Source organism: Aethalodelphis obliquidens, unplaced genomic scaffold, assembly GCF_003676395.1.
Source record: "Aethalodelphis obliquidens isolate GAN/ISIS:26980383/991018 unplaced genomic scaffold, ASM367639v1 scaffold2, whole genome shotgun sequence".
Lineage (NCBI taxonomy): Eukaryota > Metazoa > Chordata > Mammalia > Artiodactyla > Delphinidae > Aethalodelphis > Aethalodelphis obliquidens.
Window position 1 is genome coordinate 46,209,290 of NW_020837946.1, and position 26,291 is coordinate 46,235,580.

Below are 26,291 nucleotides of genomic sequence, written 5' to 3' on the forward strand. Positions count from 1 at the left end.
TTAGAAAAGAGGGGATTCTCAGAGGAACAGAAATACAGACTATCATAGAGAAGAGAAGGAAGTTTAAATGAACACAAGGAAAATTAAACTGGTTTTTCAACTAACTAGTTGGCATTTTATTTTACGTATTTTCAATCTTTTCACATGTGAATACTATAAATATCAACAGTTATTATATAAATGCTGTTTGTTTTATGTTCCTCAGTTCATATCTTTCAGCTCTTACTTCTATAATGAATTGCTATTTTTGAAAGCCTTCTTCAATGTTTGTTTTCCTGCATTCCAATTTACTCTTTACAAATATTTCTGACTTGCTCTGTAAGCAAACCCTCCTAGTCTTTTGGTCATAATTTGAAAAATATGAAATTTTGTTTATGTATATATGTCTTAACCAATGGACCTGGATATAAGTGTGTTCAGCAGAAAAGGGCAAAACAACCCAGTTAAGGAAAACATTTTATTTTTTTTCCCATGATGGTAGCTGAGTTATCTAAATTCTGTTACTAAAAAAGGGCATGGGTGTTTTATAATTGCATGGATAAGCAGTTTTTCCCTAAACAATAGTTGGCACTCCATAGACACAGGGTAAGCCCAAGACAGGCATTTTAAAATAAGACCATGTTGACAAATTTTATGTGTTCATAATTTTCAACACAGAAGAGTGATAAATTATAAGAAATAAACTACACATAATATGTATAAATGATTTGAAAAGAGTATTTTTTATTAGACCTCTCCTCATATTCATTAATTCTCTTCACTCTCAGTAAACACAAGCACTCGAGTCACTGCTGTGGCATTTTATCAAAAATAGAGCCATCTTTGCCTCAATGTTGACTTCAGTTAAAGAGCAGAACTCATGATACTCCTTAATTCAAAAACTTTCAAAGATTCTTCTTCTCTATAGAGTATCATTTTTACACTGTTCCTTGATCCCTGCCTGCTTCTCACTACTGTCATGCACTGCAAAGTCAAGTCAAGTTAAAGACTCTCTAATATGAAAATACTAGCAACTCTCAGCTGTTTCTATTTTGATGGACTCCATCTGGACTTCACAATTGTTGGTATATGACTGTCTCACACACAATGATTGATCTGAGGGCCTTCTTGTTCATGAAGCCTTTCAAAGAAGTTTCCCTGATAGCATCTACTTCTGTGAAAGGCATGTATTGAAATTCCATAAATTTTGATTTGGATTGGATTCACTTTCAGATCCTTTAAAATACTAGAACTATATACAGGATCACAGACCTTTAGCTGCAAGAAATTTCAGAGACAATATAGCCTAAACTTTGCATTTTAAATATAGAAAACCTTGGCATCCCAGCCTAACTATAATATCCTGGGCACATATTCTATTTAAAATAAGGTGATATAGTGATAAAACTAGGTTAAAATCTCAAAGTCATTGATTTGAGTTATATAAGGCAGATTATCTAGGTTGATCATATTAATTGTATAACTGTGTAAAACCCAAAATGAGCTTTTAACTCTTTGTAATGAAATGATTCCTCATGTCTTCCTACATATGTTTTGTTTTGATATTAAGTGTTCAGTTTCAAACGGATTCCTTTATATTATTTTAAAACTTTACCCATAATAAGCCATTGAATAATGCTTCATAGAAGAGGTAGTACTTGAATTGGTCTTTGATCATGGGTAAGGCAGTCATATACAATCTTGTAGAGCAGATGTGGATTCAATCTGAAGACCAGCATTACTTGTCACGAATGACATCTGCTCCTGAAATCTATTTCTATATGAACTCCATTTAGGCAGTTTTAAAATTTTGTTTTACACATGAGGACCTTCAGTAAAAGGAGGTAATATTTTTATATCTTATGCATGACTGGGCCAATTGGAAAAAAATTCAGTGAAGCTGAGCAAACCTCATTGGTTGCTAAATCTATATTTTTATCAACTCATTTCTTCTAAATACAATGTTATTTTTCTCATGATTGGTCTACATAATCACCACTACCACATAGGAGCTATATAAACAGAACAACCATAAATAACCATAAACAGGCTATATAAATAGAACAGCCTATGTGGTATAATGAAAAGACCATTATCTATGTGAGAATCTGATGACAAATCCAAAGTTTTCAAATTAATTAGCTGCAGCTTTTTGATCAATTATCTATTTTCACTGAATTTCAGTTTCTACATCTTCAGAATGAATTAGAATATTAATCATGATGAGAGATTAAGGGAAGAAATTTATGTAGAGGCCTTGTACAGACAAATTTCCTTTCCTTATATATGTTTACCTGTACTGAAGCAACTCATGTGTCTCTATGCTTTAAGGAATTATAGATTTTCCCCAATTAAAATTTTATCATGAGTGAATCTTGGGGAGAAAAAATAATTCTTCCAAATTTGGAGCAGCTGCTATGAATTGTGAATGTATCTTATTTGAATGATTATTAATACAAAATGTGGAAACATTTTATGATGTCAGCACACTTTGGTTTCTCTTGCCTTTCAGGAGCCTAAGTTGCCAAAGAATTACCTTGCACAAAAATTTGTTCTTCTCTTTCGTTTGTAACTCTATTGTAATAATCATTCATCTCACTGCAGTGGCCAACAACCAGCCCTTAGTGGCCACAAATCCTGTAAGTAAAATGAAGTTTAGGTTCAAGGGGTTAGTGGGGAAGAAATAGGAGAGGTGGGGGGCAGGGGTAGATACATGTATATGTGTGTAATTAAGTACTAATATATGTATATTTTATGTCTGCCATATAAAGAGTATGTATATGTAGCTATATTCCAATTTAGAAAGGTAAATATATCTCAATATTCCCCAAGTTATAAATATTGAATAACAAAAGGAAGAGTAATTTCTTTGTTTCAGTTACCTACATATGTTAAATGTCTTCACCTCATTTATGGTTAGAGTCTTACTGCTGGTGGGACATAACATTTCCTCAATCAAATTTTAAAAAAATCAAGCAAAGCAACTAACTGTGCAGTTAGAGAAAGGCAGCACGTGAAAATGGAAAATTTAATTTAAATTATATGTTTGGTATCAGGCTGACTTTAAAGAGTTAATAAAACCAGGGAAAATGAATTATGCCTATATAATATTGAACTTTATCAACATAAAATTTTTCAAGTGCTCTACCAAATCCTAACTGTCTCAGCAAATATTTGTAAATTGTTCCCTTACAATCCCTTTGGAAGCACAGGTTTTAGGATAAATATAAAAAGAGACACAAAAATAAGTACAGAGACTATCACAATACAAAAGCTATATTTTAAAAATATAACCTGACATTTACAATACAATTTTATATATTTTATGCAAGTTATATGCATATGTAACTATATTTAAATTAAAATATCTCCATAAATAGCAAGCATATATTTGAGATTTTTTAATTGCCTGCTTTTATATTTGTAGTATCTATAATACAGTTTTGGATGTAGATTTGGGAAGGGTGTGTATATATGATATATAAAATAGTTTTTATATAAAAGATTAAGGTTAAGATTATAAAAGATTAAGTTCTGGTTACTGAAATCAGGGAAGGGAAGGAATTTTCACTTAATTGTTCAATAAACGATACTCTCATATGTGTTTTATGTGTGCTTTTAGGGTAATTTCCAAAATTCTAAAATTCCCTGCGTTGTCTGCACATATGCAGCTGGATGCTTAATCTTGTATATGTTCCACTCTAAAGTCACTGGGTGAGGAAACACTGGGGTATAATTAGCAATATAAAAAATTGGCAAATATCCTGCCATTTTAGAGTGCATTTCTCTAGAGCAAGGAAAGTCGGAGTTTTGTCATGAAGCTTCAGAGAAAGAGACCCTAAATCTTACATTTATATACATGTGATACTGTTTATCACATAAATTGCAAAATGTAGTATAGTTACTTTTAATGTATTCTTGGAAAATTTATTGTCTGCTTATATTGCCAATGCCATCATAAAAATATTTTTCTAAAGCATGCTTTAAGTTCTTTTTATCATAATAATTTATAGATTAAATTTTTAATGAAATCAGGAGTTGGAAGCCCAATTAGATATATGTATCTAAAAACTATTCAGATAAAATTTTGAAGCTGAAGCCTATCATTTCTATATAACATAGTTAAATAACTCAGCTTTATTTTTGAGAGAACTTTTTAATACAATGTTTGACATCAATGTACAATATTTAAAATTTAATATCATACATTCTGCAGATGTATTTAATAAAAGAATAGTTTTATAAATATCCTCAGTCAGAAGGCATTATGTATGGTCGAGAAAACAAAATTTTGTTCAGGATGTAGCTTTGATTGATGTTGTATGAATTAGCAAATCATTTAACTTCTCCAGTACTCAGTTTTTTATCTATAAACTATGTGGCTAGTGATAAATCATGCCTCACAGAATTATCTCAGGGATTACATAAAACAATACATATTAAAATATTTTTAAGCTAACTTATATGCCAATGTTATTACTACTATTCTATGATAATACAATATTTATTTTCTAGTGCATTTAATTTCCAGTTTTCCTTTTAGTGAAAAAGATATTTATTTCAAAAACAGTGATAATTGCCACTAAATGTTTGAGTTCCAGTCTGGAAACTGGAGCTGATGGGAGTTAATTGGAGAGCTTTAAATTTATTCCCCTTGTTAAGGGGTAAATATCTCTTTTACTCCTTTGTATTTTCTTTACCCAATATTTAAACCTCTCTCTTCCTGTCTCTTTGAGAAAGTGAGACCTCAGGAAAAGAGGAAGGAAAACCATAACTTTTTTTTCTTTTTACCTACGTGAAACCCTCAAACCCCGTATTTAAATAAAACAAAGAATGGGCTCATTAGATTATTATTTAATAAGTATCTGCACTGGTGGCACACGATATGCAAGACTTCCTAAGTATTTGGCACTTTTCATGAACTGCTTTTAAAATTATTAAGATTTTTCCAGCAGAATGCAACAATTGAGGAGTTCATGATGACATGGTTAAAATAGATGTAAATTCATTCATGTGCAAAACTTTGATACTTGTAATTACACAATAACTAAAACAATATTAAGAAAATACACATCCACTAAATGTAGTAAATTCGGCATTCACACATTTCCTGGGAGGTGTATCATTTTAAATCTCTGAAGTCAGTGGCTAAATACTTTAGAGGCACCATTAGATGGGGATGAAGACTGGCTTTTATAAATCTGAATCATTAGTAGGAAAGATTTTGTGTAGAGGAGAGAAAATTCTGTGTTTCTGTATAACTAAGCTAAACTAGAATATTGCTTTACACGTACATTTATAAACAACTAAATATGGATTGCTTTCTGGGAATTCCCTGGTGGTCCAGTGGTTAGGACTCTGTGCTTCCACTGCCAGGGCCCAGGTTCAATCCCTGCTCGGGGACCTAAAATCCCCCAAGCCACATGGCACAGCCAAAACATATATATATATATATATATATATATATATATATATATATATATATACACACACACACACACACACACACACACACACACACACACACACACATACATACATATATCTATATATCTATATCTAATATATATATCTTTCTTTCCTCATAGGTTAGCTGTAAAGTGTTCCAATTCATTCATCTTTACCTGATGGGCTGTAACTACTTTTGGATGCTTTGTGAAGGCATTTACCTACACACACTTATTGTGGTGGCTGTGTTTGCAGAGAAGCAGCACTTGATGTGGTATTATTTTCTTGGCTGGGGTAAGTGCCATCATGCATATCTACTGACTCATCTTTTAAGAAAACTTTTGGAGGATGCAGAGTTCCTTTGTAATAAAAATATTCTTATTATTAATCATTTTTTAAACAATATCAAGTGATTAACCTTTGCTCATTGTTGTAAATTAAAATATTTAAAGTACCACTGACTCACTGTTTTCGGTAACCACAGGTCAATTAATAATACAATTTTTTTCTATTTAATATTCCAGTGTATATTTTGGCCAAATATGTAGTGACTAAAACAATAGAATTGTTTCTAATTAAATAGAATTAGAATCATAAATTAGGGATCTATTCTGAATCTCCTTTTTCCTCATGTGCCAAATGAGGGCATTGGGCTTAACCAGCTTTGAAGTTCCATTCTAAAAATGATTGTTTAAAAAAATTGTTATTTTATTTTAAGAGTAGAGGCAACAGTAACTGAATAAAGACAGCCAAAAAAATCTGCTTTTTCCACACAATCTCCTGACATGATATTATTCACAAAGCAAAAAATAATACACTTCTAGCATATTTTTTAAAAGTAACCAGAATAATACAAAACATAAAATGCTGAAAATGAATTCACTGTACATGAATTCAAAAGGACTAGTTTCCAGAAACATAACTGAAATGATACTTATCTATCTATCCATCTATCTACCTATTTATCCAGTCAGATAATAGATGTAGATATATAGAGGTATGTACACACACACTATATATTTTTTTACTGAAATAAATATTGTTCCTATTGGTTGTTTGATATTATTGATAATAAAAGTGTCATATATATATTTTCCAAGTGAGTCCAATTTTTGCTCAATTATATGTATGTATGTGTTGAGGCTATTAGTACACTCAGGTTACCTTTATAAAATATACCTTCATTTTACATTTGAAAGATCTGATTTAGAATGCTAAGAACATGCAAACTTTCTGATATATAAGCCATCTCTCTCTTCCTTCTCTTCTTCTTCACATAGTCAGTCTCAACTTCTTCCCACATCTGATTGGCCAGTTCCATCTTATGGAAGATATGTGGATGCTGAATTTCTTCTAAGCTTTTGAGCCCAGGCAGCACATTTATGAACTTAGGTCTGGAGTCCACTGATTCAAAATGGCTCAGATTAGAAGAAACTGTACACACACACACACACAAGCCTGAAGACAGATACCTAATACTTCATCACATTTACTGTATGAGTAGACAGATAATATTTACATCAGAAGCACACAGTGACCAGCTATTTTTGCTCCTAGAGTATCTCTGAGTTTCATATTTCATGACATATTTTAGGAATTCCATCTACAGAGAAAGATGCCTATTTATTTTCTTTTTGTTTGACATTTACAGGATTTCCACTGATTCCTGCTTGTATACATGCTGTTGCCAGAAGCTTATATTACAATGACAAGTAAGATAATCTCTCTTTTTGATTTCAATTGGAAATAATTACAATGAAAATCTTCAACATAATTTCCCTGCTTTTTCCCTTAGCTGCTGGATCAGTTCTGATACCCATCTCCTCTACATTATCCATGGCCCAATTTGTGCTGCTTTATTGGTACGTAATTAAAATGCTCCCTTTTTCATCATTGTTCATAGTTCAACTTTATTTCCTGAAACATCTGGCCTATGGTATCCTTCAGGATCTCAGTAGACATAGACGGCATACTCACAGTGTTTGATTGAAGAGGGTTAAAGGAAGGTGTTATATTTGAAGTGTTGGCAGGAAGAGGAAAGGAACTAATTCATAAGGGATGGTGAGGCACCAGGCACCAACAGTGGGAAGCTGTTATCATGGATAGACTTTAAGAGGGGGTTGGGTGAGTGCTAGGAGGGGTAGCCCAACAAGAGGTCTGGCCTTGGGTAGAGGAACACAGCTACTGTCAAAACCACAGCCTGACAGGGAAAAAGGAGAAAGAAATACTCAAACTTCTCTCTTTTCCCATGCCCTGATCTCTTGGATCCTCCCATTGGCCAAATGCAGCAAATGCCAAGGGTAAAAAAGCCTTGTGATGATGCAGTCCTCAGACCTGCCTCAGAGCCTGCTGGGGAGCAGAGCAGAGAAGGGCAGAGGATGGATCTAGTGAGTGGGGATGGCAAACAGGAAAAACCACACACCTGTGATGGTAATAAGACTAATATCCCCATAAAGAAAAGACTTTAATTTGGAAAAAGAAAGTATTGCTTAAACTGTTGTTTTATCATAATAATCAGCACTTAATCCAAGTGCACGAATTGGACATTTTTAAGTGTGGTTGCAGGAAAACAGAAGTCAAATTCAGTGCTTTTATTACATTGTTTCAATGGGGAAATAAATTAATCTAAATTAACATGCTTTCTCTCATAGAGCATTAGAGACCAGATTGCAATTACAGTCTTTAAGACTGTAACTATAGCTGATATTTAATTATATATAAAAAGATGAAGGGGGCACATTTCTCAGCCAAAATTCAAAGCTTCCTAACCCTTCTTTTCAGATCCTTTTTTAGAGAAATATTCTATTATTTTACTACATTTTCTAGCTGCAATTTAGTATGTGGTTATGTTAGAACACTATTCAAGCCATTCTCAAGTGTATCACTGTTATTTTCAAAAGTTTGCCATAATTAAGAGGGTAAATTTTAGAAGCTGATTGCCTGGGTTTGAATTCTTCTACCTCTTACTTGCTATGTGACCTTATGCAATTAAACTCATCACTCTGGGCCTCAAGTCCCTTATTTGCAAAACAGAGAATGTAATTACAGATACTTTTAATTTTTTTTAACAAGAAATTAAATGAGTTAATACATAAAGAGTGCTTAGCCTGGCATGTATAAATCATGGAGCAAGTGTCAAATTTCTGGTTTGTGCTTGGCTACACAAGACAGCCAGTTCAAAAAATCAACACATGAAATTTATTATTATATCTCATGGAAATTTTAATGTACCTTAGTGCAGACTTTATGAAAATTTCAGAGGCAGAAGCATTTCCTTCCCTTGCTACTTGCACATACTAGGAACATGTATAACACATTGTTTAAGCTGTATCCTGAGAAGTCCTAGCTTTGTATTCTTGGAAAGAACCAGCATTGAAACCTAGCTCTACCATTGCTGGTTGTGTTTCTCAGGGCAAGTTCTGTTTTGTTTTGTTTTGAGCCTCTCTATGCCTTTGTTTTCTCATCTATGACTATGCAGTAATAAGAATAAATACCTCATAGGGTGTTGTAAGGATTGAGATGTATCCTGTTAAGCAATTAACACAGTGCCTAGAATATAATAAACTCTCAAAAAATGCTTTTAAAAGATTCTTCACTTATATTTTCTACATGATACCATGATTCTGTTTTGAGGTAAATACAAAGAAACTAAGATTCTTTTTTTGGGCCATCCAGAAGCTTACAGAACAAATACAAGGCAAAATTTTATTATAAGAGATCTGGCTCTAGAGAGGGGTATGTGATTCAGAGTCCTAAATCAGAGAGGTTCAGGAAATAAGTAAAAGCACCTAACAAATGAAAAATATAACAGCAATTAACACAATCCTTGGAAGAGCCTGTCCACAACAACTTTGGGAGGGAAGAGTAGATGGTGCAGTTAGGATAAAATATCACATAGGAATATAGCCCATCAAGCTGCTCAGTAAGAAAGGAAGTGAAAATCCACATTATTTGCAGAAAGCTTTTTCCATTTTTCTGGCCTAACCAAAGATTAGGAGCCTATTTTTCTAACAGGGTAATATGATCTGTCCTTGTTTAAGCTCTAGGGCTCCTCACTGGTCCTGGCCAATTCCAAGGTCTTGGGAGGGGCTCTAGCAATTTTTTATATGGTCACATATTTTTGTACAATTTTTATAAATGAAGAGATTTCAACCACAATCAGTTTCTTTCCACTCAGACTTCCTCTGTCCCATATTCCCTCGAGCAGGGTGGTATTGGAGTGTCTACAGCACTTTTGAGATCTTGCTAAGGGGAAGTTGAGAGGGGATACGGTTAATTTGTGTTTAGTGAGAGATGTTTAGGTCACTTCAGTGAGCAGTTAAGTGATTGCTGGCTAATCTAGTAGAGGAATGGCTTCCAGGAATCCTGCTGCCACTGGGTTGATTCACAGGGCTTCCTGCCATGACCCTAGGCGGTATCATGATGTGAAAATGTCCTGTTGTACCTACGACCATCTATGTGAACTTTATGGGTATTGGAGTAAAAACAAGTTTCTTCTCTTTTCCTTACCTAGTTTTTCTCTAAGATAGATGAGATTCAGATGTAATTCATCTGAAATTCACTATTCTTGTTCTATTTGTATTTAAAATAAATGGAAGTATTTGCAGAAAATAAAGTAGGATGACTTTCTAGTTTCTAGGTTCACATTTTAAATCAGACTTGCCATTTGGAGAAGCACTTTGCATTTAGAAATTTTTATATAATGGGCATTTAAATTGCAACATTTATAGTGATTTTTATAATTTTTGCATATTAGGATTATAAAATATTCTAAATTCTAAATTTACAAGCAGATAAAATGGCATTATTATTTTTTATTCAATGGGCTGGTAGTAATTTCCACTTAGTCAAAACTTTTAAAACAGTAATGAATGCTTGGGAAGGGAATACAGTAGGATGGGTGGAATAACAGCTGATGTGTTGATTCATCATGTTTCATTCTTACACCTGTTGCAATAGCTTATTCTGCTTTTGTCTTTAGCAGACAGTCCTGTGTCTGTAACCATGTTACTTTTCATAGATGTGTTTCCATCAGGATTATAGTTAGCTGTTTATTTTTGAAGCATATGTTCCATTGATTTCTCTAAAAGAATAGAATATTTTTATGCCCAGTTATTTTCATAACACATGCCTTAAATCAGCAAATGTATGTTATTTTTTCATTGCTTTCTACATTAAATGAGATGCTACCATTATTTTTCTGATTAAAGTATGTGGATATAAATTGCATAATAGTACACAGTTTGAAATTTTTACATTAGGGTGAGAAATTACACCATTTACAATTTACATTACATTAGGGTCAGGGTGAGAAAATTACAGAAATTTACATCAGGGTCAGGGTGAGAAAAAAGGAAAGAGAACAGCATAGGAGAATAAGAGCCCGAAGGGACTTTTCTGGGGCTATTGTCCATAATTCTGTGGAAGGCGTAAGGAATAGGCATAGAGGATATAGACAAAAGTAACAGATATTGACAGGGATAAAGATAAGAAAGAGAGAACGTAGTATTCAGGAAGAGAGAGAGAAATGTATTTCAATAGAACTCTGTTCATTTCTTGAACACTATATATATATTTTTCACATCTTTATTGGAGTATAATTGCTTTACAATGCTGTATTAGTTTCTACTGTACAACAAAGTGAATCAGCTATATATATACATATATCCCCACATCCCCTCCCTCTTGAGCCTCCCCCCCACCCTCCTTATCTTACCCCTCTAGGTTGTCACAAAGCATCGAGTTGATCTCCCTGTGCTACGCAGTAGCTTCTCACTAGCCATCCATTTTACATTTGGTAGTGTATATATGTCAATGCTACTCTCTCACTTCATCCCTGTTTCCCCTTGCCCCTGTGTCCTCAAGTCCATTCTCTACGTCTGCGTCTTTATTCCCTCCCTGCCACTAAGTTCACCAGTGCTGTTTTTTTAGATTCCATATATATGCATTAGCATAAGGTATTTGTTTTTCTCTTCCTGACTTACTTCACTCTGTATGACAGACTCTAGGTCCATCCACCTCACTACAAATAACTCAATTGCATTTCTTTTTATGGCTGAGTAATATTCCATTGTATATGTGTGTCACATCTTCTTTATCCATTCATCTGTCCATAGACGTTTAGGTTGCTTCCATGTCCTGCTATTGTAAATAGTGCTGCAACGAACATTGTGGTACATGTGTCTTTTTGAATTATGGTTTTCTCAGGGTATATGCCCAGTAGTGGGACTGCTGGGTCATATGGTAATTCTATTTTTAGTTTATTAAGCAAGCTCCATACTGTTCTCCATAGTGGCTGTATCAATCTACGTTCCTGCAAACAGTGCAGGAGTGTTCCTTTTTCTCCACACCCTCTCCAGCATTTATTGTTTCTAGATTTTTTGATGATGACCATTCTGACCGGTGTGAGGTGATACCTCATTGTGGTTTTGATTTGCATTTCTCTAATGATTAGTGATGTGGAGCATCTTTTCATGTGTTTGTTGGCAATCTGTATGTCTTCTTTGGAGAAAGCTTTATTTAGGTCTTCCACCCATTTTTGGATTGGGTTGTTTGTTTTTTTGATATTGAGCTGTATGAGCTGCTTGTATATTTTGGAGATTAATGCTTTGTCAGTTGCTTCATTTGCAAATATTTTCTCCCATTCTGAGGGTTGTCTTTTCGTCTTGTTTATGGTTTCCTCTGCTGTGCAAAAGATTTTAAGTTTAATTTGGTCCCGTTTGTTTATTTTTGTTTTTATTTCCATTTCTCTAGGAGGTGGGTCAAAAAGGATCGTGCTGTGATTTATGTCATAGAGTGTTCTGCCTATGTTTTCCTCTAAGAGTTTGATAGTGTCTGGCCTTACATTTAGGTCTTTTGTTTGCTTGTTTGTTTGTTTGTTTGTTTGCGGTACGCATGCCTCTCACTGTTGTGGCCTCTCCCGTTGCGGAGCACAGGCTCCGGACGCGCAGGCTCAGCGGCCATGGCCCACGGGCCCAGCTGCTCCGCGGCATGTGGGATCTTCCCAGACCGGGGCACAAACCGGTGTCCCCTGCATCGGCAGGCGGACTCTCAACCACTGCGCCACCAGGGAAGCCCACATTTAGGTCTTTAATCTATTTTGAGTTTATTTTTGTGTATGGTGTTAGGAAGTGTTCTAATTTCATTCTTTTACATGTAGCTGTCCAGTTTTCCCAGCACCATTTATTGAAGAGGCTATCTTTACTCCACCATATATTCTTGCCTTCTTTGTCAAAGATAAGGTGACCATATGTGCATTGGTTCATCTCTGGACTTTCTATCCCTGAACACTATATTTTTAAAGTTTCATGTCTCCCTTTCAAAGAGAATGATTTGTTTTGGGGAAAGTTGTAAACTCATAGTAAGTTTATAATTACAGAAAGTAATTGACAGAAGGCCTTGTTGGGTGCCAAATTTTTTTAACTCTAGGATGATCTAGGTTGAATATCAACTGGTTCCAATATGTGATTCAGCCTCCTCATAAGGATAAAGAGGATTATATTACTATCATGGGGAGTTGTGAGGATTGTTGTTACACACATACACATACAAATAATGCAGGAAGGATAAACCAAAAAGATGAAAATGGTTATTATGGCATAATACATATTTGGTAGGTACCTAGTATGAACACTAATTCAGAGTAGACACTTAAAATAATTAGCCTTTGCTACAAACAATTATTTCCTTTCTTTGAGCTGAAAATGTTCAGAAGCTTTGGTTTTTTTAATCATAGCAAAATTTTAAAATTTTGCATAAGAAAATGAACTAAGCAAAACAATCAAATATTACTTAGCTGAAGGTGGTCCACAATAATTCCACCATAAATTTAATTTTTAAAATCTAAACCTATTAAGATTGATGTACTTTTTAAATTAATAAATCACAATTCCATATCCAAAGGAAACAAGAACACTATGTTAAAGAGATATCTGTACCCCATGTTCATAGCAGCATTATCCACAATAGCTAAGACATGGAAACAACTTAAGAAGTTATGGTATTTATACACACACACACACACACACACACACACACACACACACACACACACCACACAATGGAATACTATTTAGCCATAAAAAATGAGGAAATCCTGCCACTTGAGACAACTTGGTTGGGCATTATGCTAAGTGAAATAAGTCAGACAGGGAAAGACAAATATTGTGATCTCACTTATATGTGGAATCTAAACAAATAAACAAACAAACTCATAGAAAGAAGAGAACATATTTGTGGTTACCAGAGGCAGGGCGTGGAGGAGGAGGAATTATAGGAAGGTGGTTAAAAGACAGAAACTTCCATGTTTAAGATAAATGAGTATGAGGGATGTGATGTACAACATGATGATTATAGTTAACACTGCTCTATGATATACATGAAAGTTGCTGAGAGTAAATTCTAAGAGTTCTCATCATAAGGTAAAATATATATATACAATCTTTGGTATTTCTATGAGATGATCGATGTTAGCTAAATTTATTGTGATGATCATTTCACAATATATGTAAGTTAAATCATGCTATGCAACCTAAACTTATATAGTGTCACTTATGTCTCAGTAAAACTGGGAAAAATATGAAAAAATTCAGTAGCAGAAATACAAATTAATATTTAGGCAAATATTCTCATCAATAGAACATATTCTTGTGTACTGAAAATATTCTAAGATTCATAAAATAAAAGATCCTTCAGTAATGTTTCTTAATATTAAATATGAAATAATTTCCATATGCCATTTTATTTTCTTTTAGGTGAATCTTTTTTTCCTATTAAATATTGTACGTGTTCTTATCACCAAGTTAAAAGTTACTCACCAAGCAGAATCCAATCTCTACATGAAAGCTGTGAGAGCTACGCTTATCCTGGTGCCATTACTTGGCATTGAATTTGTACTGTTTCCATGGCGACCTGAAGGAAGGATTGCAGAGGAGGTATATGATTACATCATGCACATCCTCATGCACTATCAGGTATGGTGTTCTTGCATCAGGAAGGCACCTTATGAAATTTGGTTTTAAATTTACATATAGCTTTGGTTTTATTTTTAACTATATGTGCATCAAGTTGGTTACAAATAATGTATCTTTTCCATTTGGAATCAGATAATTCTATTTTTCTTTTACAGGGTCTTTTGGTATCTACAATTTTCTGCTTCTTTAATGGAGAGGTATGGTGATTGATTTTATTCCTCTTATCATTTTGTATTTGCAATACTTTTTACTTTAAGAAATTAGACAGAATTATAAATTCCCTAAGAACAAGTATTTCAAATTCCATCTCTGTCAGGAAAAAGAACCATGGAATCTCTTTTACTAGATGTAACTCTCCTTCCCAAAAGCTCAGGTCATATTGGAGTTCAAGGCTGGGGCAAATTCAGCCTCACTTTAAAATATTCCATCAATGACTTTTATTCATCTAGTCTTTCGACCTACCTCTTGAACTAATCCTACTAATTCTGGACTTTGTCCTAGGTACAATGTTAGGCAATCCTTATCCTCATAGAACATACACTCTAACAGGAAATAAAATTGGGTCATTTTTATTTCCCCCCTTTCCCCTTTTTCTTCTGGGAAGAGCTGCAGTGGGTTAGGAAACAGAAGAGCCCTCTGATTTGTAACATGGAAATGTGCTTTTGGATATTTCAAGATTTTTATCCAATATATTTTTTCTAATTGGGAAGTTTCAGGCATCTTAGAAACTGGTACCATATTTCTTACGCATATCAATAGGGCTATAACTCAGTGGTTTGAGCTATGTTGATTTAGTTCTTTATATGATTTTAATCTACTTGACAAAATTTAACCTGTTGGAGGATTTTGGCAAAATTCAATAAAGTTTAGAAATTCAGACAGCAACTAATGAAACATATATTTGGTAATGGTGAAGCTTATCACAAAGCTTCAGATGGGCAACACATGGAACCAGTCGTCATAACTTTATAAGAACCATTTCTATACAACTAATCAATGTTGGAAATCATGTACATGTCATAAAAAACTATAAAATATTGTTATCCCTTGTTTACGTAATATTTTAATTCTTTCTCTTAGCATACAATAAAATTTCATATTTGATTTCTTAATTTTAAAATATAGATATTTATTTTATATATTTATTTATTTATAATGGCATATAGAACTATCAAACATAGTAGACTATATTTCATATCTTTGAGTGGTGTCTCCATGATTCTTCTGCTGTATCGAGGACAAGAGTGACTTTTTCTGAAGTCAGTGAGAAGTAGGGACAGAGAATGCAATTAGGAAGAATAGATACATCATCTGTTTTGATAATAAAATTCAATTAGCATTTATTATATAACTCTATAAATTAATTATTGTATAAACTGGATTAGACAATCCAATTTCTGCCTACATAGGACTTTACAGTTAAATATAGATGAGAAAGCTACAGACAATATGCCATAAAGCATGTATGAAATAAGTAAGATACACGTTTGCATCTGCAGAAACAGATTTGATTTTTATAAAGGGTATTTTTTAGATGTACAAATTATAACCACTACTAAAATATTTTGTGATGGAAGGCAGTGTAGAATAAAGGCGCTGACACAGTAATTCATTTAAACCCAAAGATGCCTTTTTGTTCCTGGCTGTAACATCTTGGGAAATATTCTGAACTTCCAGAGGTCTCAGTGTGTACTTTTATTAAAGGGAAATAAAAGCAAGTTCTTTACACAAATCTCACAGGGATTAACGTAAACTAGGAATATAAAGTTTTTAGCACCATGCCCCACCCACAGTAGATACTCAGTACATTATAGATTCCTTTTTAGATTTGTCAAATCGCTCATTTACAAAAATATATGTACAAATGGGAACATTAATCATATCGGAATCAAATCTCAAATTGGCCCTTATATTTAGAAAAAGTGCCCAGGGAATATCTAAATTAATGCCTAACACTCTTATTGCACTCTACCTGTGCAAGGAAAAGAGACACAGGCCTTGATCTTTTGCCATGTTCTAAAATTGAGAAAACTTTGGCACTGGAAAATTACAATAAAAAATCTTTGAGCCAACTTGTTAGCAAATCCTTCAGCATCTCACAACATCCCCAATATTTGTCCCCTTGTCTTCATCTCTAGATACAATCCCTGTTTGTGTATGATTCATTTCTCATCTTAAGAAATACTATAATGCTTCCTTTTTTTGTCTCTTTGCCTCTAGTTTTTCTCACTCTCATAACATGAAGACACAGCTGCCAAACCCATTTTGTGTGGTTCCAACTATGTCATGTACTTCTTGAAATCATTTGCTCAGGCTTAGTTTCCTTCTTGCTTTCCACGTTAGGTCAAATAGCTTGCCTTTATCTTAATATCTCTATTTATTTTTTATTCTCACATTTTATTTTTATTTATTAGCCAAAATATTCCTAGTTGCATTTCTCACTAATTAAATAACCGTGGCTTGACAAGTACTCAGGTCACTTTCATCTCATCTCTAGTCCTCTCAATCAAAAAAATGTGCACTGTTAGCATAAACTAGGGACTCTAGACATCAGAAGGGCCCTCCCTAGTCTCACGGGTATCTTTAACAACACCTGAGAGTAGATATTTTTACAACGTGAACAAAAAGATTTGTTGAGAATAACCAAACTCACATCCTGTAATGAGAAGTAGGTAGAATTTTTATATACAGCTCTATTAAACACCTTTTAATTGATTTAGGTTAAGCAGTGTAGAGTTGGTTTCTTATCAGGTACTAATGGTCATATAAACCCATATTCTTTATATTATACAAAATTATATATTGCAGTGTTATATTCTAAAAAGTTGGCCTTACTATTTATATAACACTTATGCATAAATTAATGAAAACACTTTCATATCTTTAATAACATCAGGCAGGCTCTCTTGCCATCCAATGGCAATTTCCCTTTTTATCTTTCCCCATTACATTCTTCTCATTGTAAGTTTACTGAGAGTGGCCACTTTAATGTTCTGTTAATCAGGTGTGATGTTGTGTTAGAGAAAGCAGATGAAAAAAAATAACATCCTTATAGAGAGTACCATAAACAAACAGATGTCTACAAGGCCTCTGGGTCTTTAATTACCTTTATATTTAGCTTTAGTAAATAAGTCAGGAAATTGGCTTTCCATGGTTTTTCTGACGATTTAGTTGCAAGGAAGAAATAGGGTGATGATCTTAATCAAAGTAGATATTTCAAGAGCAAACAGTCATACATTTCAAAGCCATTTTCGCTTTTAGAATTGAATTTAAGCTTTCCTTGTTAAGACTATAAGTACTACTCTCATAGCTAAAATATTTCTTCATGTCAGCTTCTTCCCAACATTTATGTAGAATCTTTTGTACAAAGCTACATTCCACCTCCTTTCAAACAGAAACTATATAGCACATGGATTCAATCAGTCCAGCTTTTAGTAACAAAGTGAGAAGTTAATTAAGCATAAAAATCAGGATCAAAAACAACTCCCATTAGAAATACCTAGATAATTGGCCAAATGTCATTTTTGTTTTAAATCTCTGAATATTTATTTAAAAGTCATACTCTAAAGCCATTCCATTTGTCATTTGCTTATATTCTTGAAGATATTACATACGCAGATGGTATTTTTTAATTACCTTAATTTAAATATGTTATTTGGAGAACTTAGAAATACATCACTAAACCATGAGAGGAATAAAGTATAATTTTTATAAGATAAATGTATTCATTTTCCTATAAGTGCTGTTATTTCAAAGAAAATTTATATGAATAAAAATTATTTCCTTCAGATATAGTTGCCATATGTAAAGAAGTAAGCTTGAAATTCCTGAAGTTCTGAATTTCATATTAATAAAACAATGTATTGCATTCCTAACTACATAATTTTTGAATTATAGAGTAGGGAGACGCCTCTCCCTGCTGTGGCCTCTCCCGCGGAGCACAGGCTCTGGACGCGCAGGCTCAGCGGCCATGGCTCACGGGCCTAGCCGCTCCGTGGCACGTGGGATCTTCCCGGACCGGGGCACAAACCCATGTCCCCTGCATCGGCAGGCGGACTCTCAACCACTGCGCCACCAGGGAAGCCCCTCCTGGAATTTCTAATAACTCATTCTGAATTCTTACTGAAGAAACTGATTGACCTTATATTTGTTTGTTTTGTTTTTCTACATGTTAAAATATGAAATGAGACAGTAAAACTTTGTGTTCCTTTTAAGCGACAGATTAGAGGAGACTAACAGGACCTTAAAGTATCCCACAGAGCTGCAGACATCCTGGGAATACCTATTCGCTATAGATTGTTTGTAATTTGGAGAAGAGATAAGAAAATGAAAAGACTTAAATAAGCAGCCCTATTTTAAAGTTTAATATTGATATGTACACATGAATGTAACGAGTAAAAAGTTGAGGAATTTATGTAATTCGTAGAAAGTTAAACAATATTGTATGAGTATGTTTGTAGGACATGAACTACTAGAAAGTTGTTTTTGGATGCTCAGATTCCCTTTGGGGAAACAATCAAAGGGTCAAAGAGCAGTAGAGATTTGGGGAAGACAATTCAAAGCTATACATGCTTTGCAAAGACACAGATCAGGTCACAGCATGTGGCTAATACATTCTTAACCTAGAAGCAGACAGGAAATGTACAGGTGATTGAGTTGGAGATGCATTTGATATTCTCATTTATGCTCATTGACTCAATATGAAGAAAATCATCTATGTCTTATGTTCAGTTAAAACCAAAATCATTGTATATGACCTACCTAGTTCTCATCTCTATCCCCAAGCAGAAAAGATAGAAGAGTCATTACACTTCAAATTTATCCAGACAGGGGGGTATCTAAATACAAAAAAGTGGAGTGGTGACATTCTTAAACTTTTTTTTCCCACAATACTCATCCCATTATATGTTCAGTGCTGTAATTATCTGTTCAACACTTTCTTCCCTCTGGGGGTAAGCTCCATGAGGACAAAAACCCTGATCTTTTTTTTCCAGAATGTAGCTCAATACCTGGCACATGCTAATCACAGTAAAATGTTGTTGCTGCTGCTGTTGATGATGATGGTGATAATTATTTATATTCCCTGTATCCCTGTTTTTAAATCTTTTTTCTCTCTTCTTTTATATTTCACTAATTATCTCATTCTTTTAATAAAAATATTGATACAAAACTAAATGTTGCACATGCCAACTTGTAAGTAAGGGTGTAGATTAACTATCTGACAGCAAAACATTCATGTGCATTTTTAGAGCTTCAAAGAGAAGGCATAGAAAGAGAAATATGAAGTTTTCTGTAGTCTGTACTAAAGTATAGAGTAATTGCAAAGATTTCCTAATATAAAGATAGTTTACTCAATTTCATTTTTTAATTAAGAAAATAAAGTAATATTATTCACTCAATATCAATGCTTTTTTTAAAAAAAGCTTTTGTACATAACTTATTTTATTGTATTATTAAATACATTATCTTCATTTCATTTATGAATTGCTCTTACCCTTTCTGTTTCTTTTTGTTTTATAGGTTCAAGCAATTCTGAGAAGAAACTGGAATCAATATAAAATCCAATTTGGAAACAGCTTTTCCCACTCAGATGCTCTCCGTAGTGCATCTTACACAGTGTCAACAATCAGTGATGGTGCAGGTTACAGTCATGACTGTCCAACTGAACACTTAAATGGAAAAAGCATCCACGATATTGAAAACGTTGTCATAAAACCAGAAAAGTTATACGACTGATAATAGAGCGTGTATTGCTGAACTATTTTGTTCCACTCCTAACTCAAGGACTTGGATCCATGACTTTACAACCAGAAGACTTCAATATTAAATGAATTATTTGAAGGTGACAAAGAAAACCCTCACATGAATTCAGTAGTGTGTTGATAAATGTTTCACACTAGCTCCATGGGGGAAAACAGTCCTGATTTGTAAGTTTTGCCAGTTTTTATGGTGTAAGTACTCCCGCCATGGCTGATTTCAAGTTACCAACTTGACATCAGTGAATGTGGACTTGGGTAAAAATGAGCACAGTCAGTTGTAGGTTGGTGTGAGCCAGCTCTAGCACACCATTGCATGAATCCACAAATGAATAGACCATAAAAGTTCATAGACACAATGGGCACAATTCCACTCCTGTTGCCTAAAGAGACCTAGCTAAGGCCTATAGACTTGGAAAGAAAATGAGCTTTTCATTTGTTTTTAAAATCTTTATCCCATATTCCTTGGTGAAGTTGATTTTTTGCCCAGAAAGTATTCTAGCCCTTTTTGTTTTTATTTTTTCAAATGGACCAGATAAAGAATTAATTATTCCTGTTTGCTTACCCTCTTCTCCTCCCAAAAAATAAATGAGCAGAATTGCTGTTGGCTACTCATTTGCTGATTCATCACAGTTATACCCCTTGTCATATCCATTTTTGAGGCTTGATGAATAGTATGTATGATACGCAATCCTACTTTGGTAACATTAGGGAGAAATCTTGGTTGATACTACAAAACATGTAGTTGACTACTTTCCCATCTTACTACACAAGTGGGAAGGAATTCGTGTCCATATACCTGTAAATAGAAACTTTGCCCCTTCCATTTCTACTTTGTGGACAAATTAGCAATTATTTTACATGAAGGAAATCAATGAAGGATTTCTTATTTTCTTAAAAGTTTGTAAAAAAATTGTGAAAAGTAAGCTTGTAAATACTCTGTTATTCTATTTTATAGTCTCAAATATATACAATCTAGGTAATTTTTTTAAAAACAAATACTTAATGTAACAATGTGTGCATGTTAATATCTGATACTGTGTCTGGGCTGATTTTATAATAAAATAGAATCTGGAATTCTTATTTGGTAACTATTTTAAAGACAACCAGATGCCAGCATCAGAAGTTTGAGAACTAAGTTTGAGAAATATCTATGATAAGATATAAAATATTTATTTAAAAAATCCTCAAGGCCATTGTTTTATTGAATATATTAGCTTTGGTGATTCATACCTTAATAATAGATATGTTTGACATATTTCTTTTTTTATTTTGATGATGAACTTTCATTCTAATCCAGAAAATTTAAATGACTCCTATAATAAATGCCAATCTGCTATTCTTATGGTTTTTACCCCGTTAAAAAGATTACTTTTCTGACTTACTATATGAAGCTTTGGAAATGCTGCAAGGCTATTTTTTAAAATTAGAGGAACACAATATATATCATATACAATGTTTTTATATTTTAATAGAGATACTATATATGATGATGCAATATAGTAAAAGACCTGAATGTATCAGTAAGGAAGAATCGTTGTCAGAACATTTATGGAATAATTAAATTAAGATGGAAGAAATCCTCGCTAATGAATTAAAGTGACATTTAAATGGGATTCATTTTTCCTAATGTCATTTTCCACTGATTTCTGAAAACCAAAATGCCTTCAATTAGTAAGTCAGTTTTGGCAGGAGAATTCATTACATCTATATGTTTTTGTTGTTGTTGCTGTGGTGTGTCAATCTGCTTAAAATGGATTAAACTAATGACTTAGTCATCATAGGTTGTTTCTTAAGCTGTCAATAGATGGTAAGTTCAGAAGTCATTTGAAATTGTCCAGGTAAATTATCTAAATTAGTAAGAATTCACTTATTAAAAGGCCTGGTCAGTAGATTTATGATTTATCTATACACATGTAAAAGCTGTATTGTTAGTTTCAGATTTACGGATTTCAAAACAAGCTTTTATAAAAAGGAACTCAGGCTGTTCTGAACTTTCTAATGCCTAAATTATACAATAATTCCTTTAAATAATCTCATATTTTAGCTATTTATTATTCAAAGATACAGATTCAAATCCTTCACTGGCACTGTTCATATATTTCAGCATTCTTCCAGACAAGCTATCAAGTCTCAACCATAAATGACAGTAGAAAATGTCAAATTATCAACAAGCCTTATATTAAAAATACATTGTAACTTTCAAGTCTTTTTATTGTGCTTTTATCATATTAAGTTTAGATCAGATTTCCTTTGTGGCCAGGATTTATCTATTGTACCATCTTTAGGTGAAGACAGTCCATGATTAATCAGTGTTAATTTTGAACCCATTTTTTTTTAGAAGTAATATTTTTAAATATTAGACTTCTCTAAAACTGAAGTACTAATAATTAAGATCTCCTTTGTATCTTACTCATATAAAAAAGTAAAATCAATACTGTTTAAAAGCAAACTTCCTTGGTATCTAAAAACTTATTTGGGGAATTTCTAACTTTTAAAATGCAAATCTGCTGCTTTTCTGAAAGTATTTGTGAAAGTCATTTTAATTTCTAAACAATTCTAGTCTGTCATTTTTTTTTTTAATTTCTAAAGTTATTTAGTGCATTTATTCATAAAATATTCATTCTGGATTTAGTGTTTGTTCAAATGTAATCCAATGTACATAGAAGTAGTGGTAGCTATAGTGCTGTATTTATTGCTTGATAATGTTTTTTAAATGTGAACTTATCTAATTTTCTCTTGGTTTTAATATGCTAATAAAAACCATTTCTTTTATTTCTAAAACATACCCAAAATATTCTGATCAATTAAAATAACTCATGTTATGCTTACTTAGTGTATATCTCTATATTTTGATTGTACGAAAATATTAAAGTTATGAGCTAAAGTTGATTTTCACTCATGTTTACTGGAGTACTGAATAATCTAAATTACAAATATAATTCTTTACAGCAATCAGTGTAATACTTAAAATCGATGACTATATCACCATTACCCTCTTTGAAGTCTTCCATAAACCTGTAAATCATTCCATAAACCTGTTTGTTAAAATTATGAATTCATTTTGTAAGCTAAAAAATTCCAAATAAAGTACAGTGTACGCAAATTCCTTCCTAGGCTAAATGAAAGGAAAAGATTCCCAGAAATAGGAAAATGCACAAAGATTTGTCTCCTTTCTCCATTATATTCTACTGTATAGTTTTGTGTTGAATAGCAGAAAGAAACAGAAGGAAAAGAACTACTTAAAAATATAATTTTCTCATTTAAAGTTGTTTTTAGTGTATTATATTGGTATAGTATATTTACATATATTCAAAGATGTGTAACCATCTCCACAGTCAATTTTATTACATTTTTATGACCTCAGGAGGAAACCATGTATCCTTAGCTATCACTCTTCTATCCTCCCATCCCTGCTCCCACCCAAGCCCTAAGCAGCACTAACTTACTTTCTGTCTCAATAGACTTCCCTATTCTGGACTTTCATATGAATGGAATCATATGGAATATGATCTTTTCTGACTGACTTCTTTTACCTATAATGTTTTCACAAGTCCATAACTTGCTCCAGTTTCATTCCTTTTTATGACTAAATTATTCCACTGTATGGATTTACCACATTTTGTTTATCCATCTGTCTGTTGATGGACATCTGTGTTGTTTCCATCTTTTGGCTATTATGAATAATGCTGCTATGAACATTTGTGTACAAGGTAATTTTTTTAACATATATTTTAATTTCACTTGGTTATATACCTAGAAGTGGAAATGTTGGATCATATGTTAAATACATCTGAGGACTGCTAGACTGTTTTGCAAAACAGCTGGACCATTTCACATTCCCACTAGCAGTGTCTGAGGGTTCTGATTTCTCCACATGCTTCCCAACACTTGTTATTATGTGTCTTTTGTACTTTAGCCATCCTAGTGGGTGTGAAGTGGTTTCTTGTGGTTTTAATTTGTATTTCTTTGGTGGCTAGTGACGTTGAGCACCTTTTCATGTTTTTATCGGCCATTTGTATATTTTTGGAGAAATGTCTATTCAAATCCTTTGTTCATTTTTAAATGGATTGCTTGTATTTTATTATTGAGTTGAAAGAGTTCTCCATGTATTCCAGGTACAGGTCCCTTATCAGATATAAAATTTGCACACATTTTCTTCCATTCTATGGGTTGTCTTGTCACTTTCTTGATGGTGTCCTTCATAGCACAACAGTCTATAATCTTGATGAAATACAATTTATCTACTTTTTTCTTTTGTTTCTTAGGCTTTTGGTGTCTTATCTAAAAATCCTTTGCCAAATTGAAGGTCATGAAGACCTACTCCTACAGTTTCTTCTAAGGAATTTACAGTTTTTGCTCTTACATTTAGATCTTTGGTCCATTTTGAGTTAAGTTTTGTATACGGTGTGAGATAAGGGGCCAAATCCATTCTTTTGCATGTGGCTCTCCATTTGTCCCAGTAATACTTGTTGAAAAAAAATATTTTCTGCATTGAAGGATATCTTTGTCTTGGTATCCTGATTAAAATCAATTGACCTTAGATTTATGGTTTTATTTCTGAAAAATTCTATTGGTCTCTCTTTGTGTCCAAACCACATATCTTGATTACTTTGCTTTGTAGTAAGTCTTGAAATCAGGTAGTGTGAGTTGTTCTGTTTTATTCTTATTTTTCACAGTTGTTTGGGCCATACTGGGTCTCTTGGAACTCCATATGCATTTTATTTTTTAATTTTTTAAATTAATTAATTTATTTTTGGCCGTGTTGGGTCTTTGTTGCTGCACACGGGCTTTCTCTAGCTGTGGCGAGCGGAGGCTACTCTTTGTTGTGGTGCATGGGCGACTCATTGCAGTGGCTTCTCTTGTTGTGGAGCACGGGTTCTAGGCACGCAGGCTTCAGTAGTTGTGGCATGTGGGCTCAGTAGTTGTGGCTCACGGGCTCGAGAGTGGAGGCTCAGTAGGTGTGGTGCATGGGCTTAGTTGCTCCGTGGCTTGTGGGGTCTTCCCGGACCAGGACTCGAACCCGTGTCCACTGCATTGGCAGGCCAATTCTTAACCACTGCGCCACCAGGAAAGTCCTTCCATATGCATTTTAGACTGAGCTTGTCAATTTGTACAAAGAAGCCTGTTGGAATTCTGATAGGGATTACATTGAACCTGTCGATAATTGGGAGAGTATTGCCATCTTAATGTTAAATCTTCTGATTCATGAACATTAGATGACTTTACATTTACTTAAATCTTTAATTGCTTTCAATAATTTTTCTAGTTTTCAGAGTATAAGTTTTGCATTTCATTTGTTAAATTTATTCCTAAGCATTTTATTCTTTCTGATGCTATCATGAATGGAATTGTTTTGTTTTATGTTTGGATTGCTTATTGCAAGTGTATAGAAATAAAATTAACTTTTGTGTATTGATCGTATATCCTTCAACCTTGCTGAACTCATGTATTAGTTATAACATATTTTAGTGGATTCCTCATAACTTTCTACATAAAAGATCATGCCATCTGCAAATAGAGGCAGTTTTACTTCTTCCTTTTGAATATGAATGCCTTTTATTTCTTTCATGTCTAAATGTCATGGCTAGAACATTCAGTAAAATGTTGAATGGAAGCAACAAGAGCACACGTCATTGTCTTGTTCTTGATCTTAGGGAAAAGCACCCAGTCCTTCCTCCTTAAGTATGTTAATTGTGTGTTTTTTGTAGATGCCCTTTACAAAGTTGAGGAAGTTCCCTTCTATTCCTACTTTGTTAATAGATTTTACTATGAGAAGGTGTTGGATTTTGTTAAATGCTTTTTCTGCATCTATTGAGATGATCATGTGATTTTTGTTTTATATTTTACTGATATGATGTATTACATTATTTAATTTTCAGATTTTAAAACAATCTTGCATCCCTGGGATCACCTCTATTGGTCATTTTAATGTTTAATTCTTTTTATATGTCGCTAAATTCAGTTTGCTAGTACTTTGTTGAGGAGCTTTGCATCCATATTCATAAGAGATATTGGTCTGTAGTTTTCCTTTTTTGTGATGTTTTTGTCTGGTTTTGGTATCACAATAGTATCATCTTCATAGAACGATTTGGATTGTGATCCCTCCTCTTCTGTTTTTAGAAGAGTTTGTGAA

The 26,291-nt window shown here is 33.4% G+C and overlaps 1 protein-coding gene across 7 annotated transcripts in view; it reads left to right on the plus strand.

Annotated features, from left to right (window-relative positions):
- Positions 1-23,053, plus strand: part of CALCRL (calcitonin receptor like receptor) — a 104,882-nt gene extending 81,829 nt beyond the window's left edge. For all 7 annotated transcript variants that reach the window (XM_027126277.1, XM_027126296.1, XM_027126269.1 and 4 more), the window contains 7 exons: positions 2,492-2,618; positions 5,568-5,721; positions 7,079-7,139; positions 7,223-7,289; positions 14,181-14,399; positions 14,555-14,596; positions 19,920-23,053. In XM_027126277.1, the coding sequence (XP_026982078.1) occupies positions 2,492-2,618; positions 5,568-5,721; positions 7,079-7,139; positions 7,223-7,289; positions 14,181-14,399; positions 14,555-14,596; positions 19,920-20,135 (886 nt within the window). In that variant the 3' untranslated portion in view covers positions 20,136-23,053. The remainder of the gene's footprint in view (positions 1-2,491; positions 2,619-5,567; positions 5,722-7,078; positions 7,140-7,222; positions 7,290-14,180; positions 14,400-14,554; positions 14,597-19,919) is intronic.
- The last annotated feature ends 3,238 nt before the right edge of the window (positions 23,054-26,291 follow it).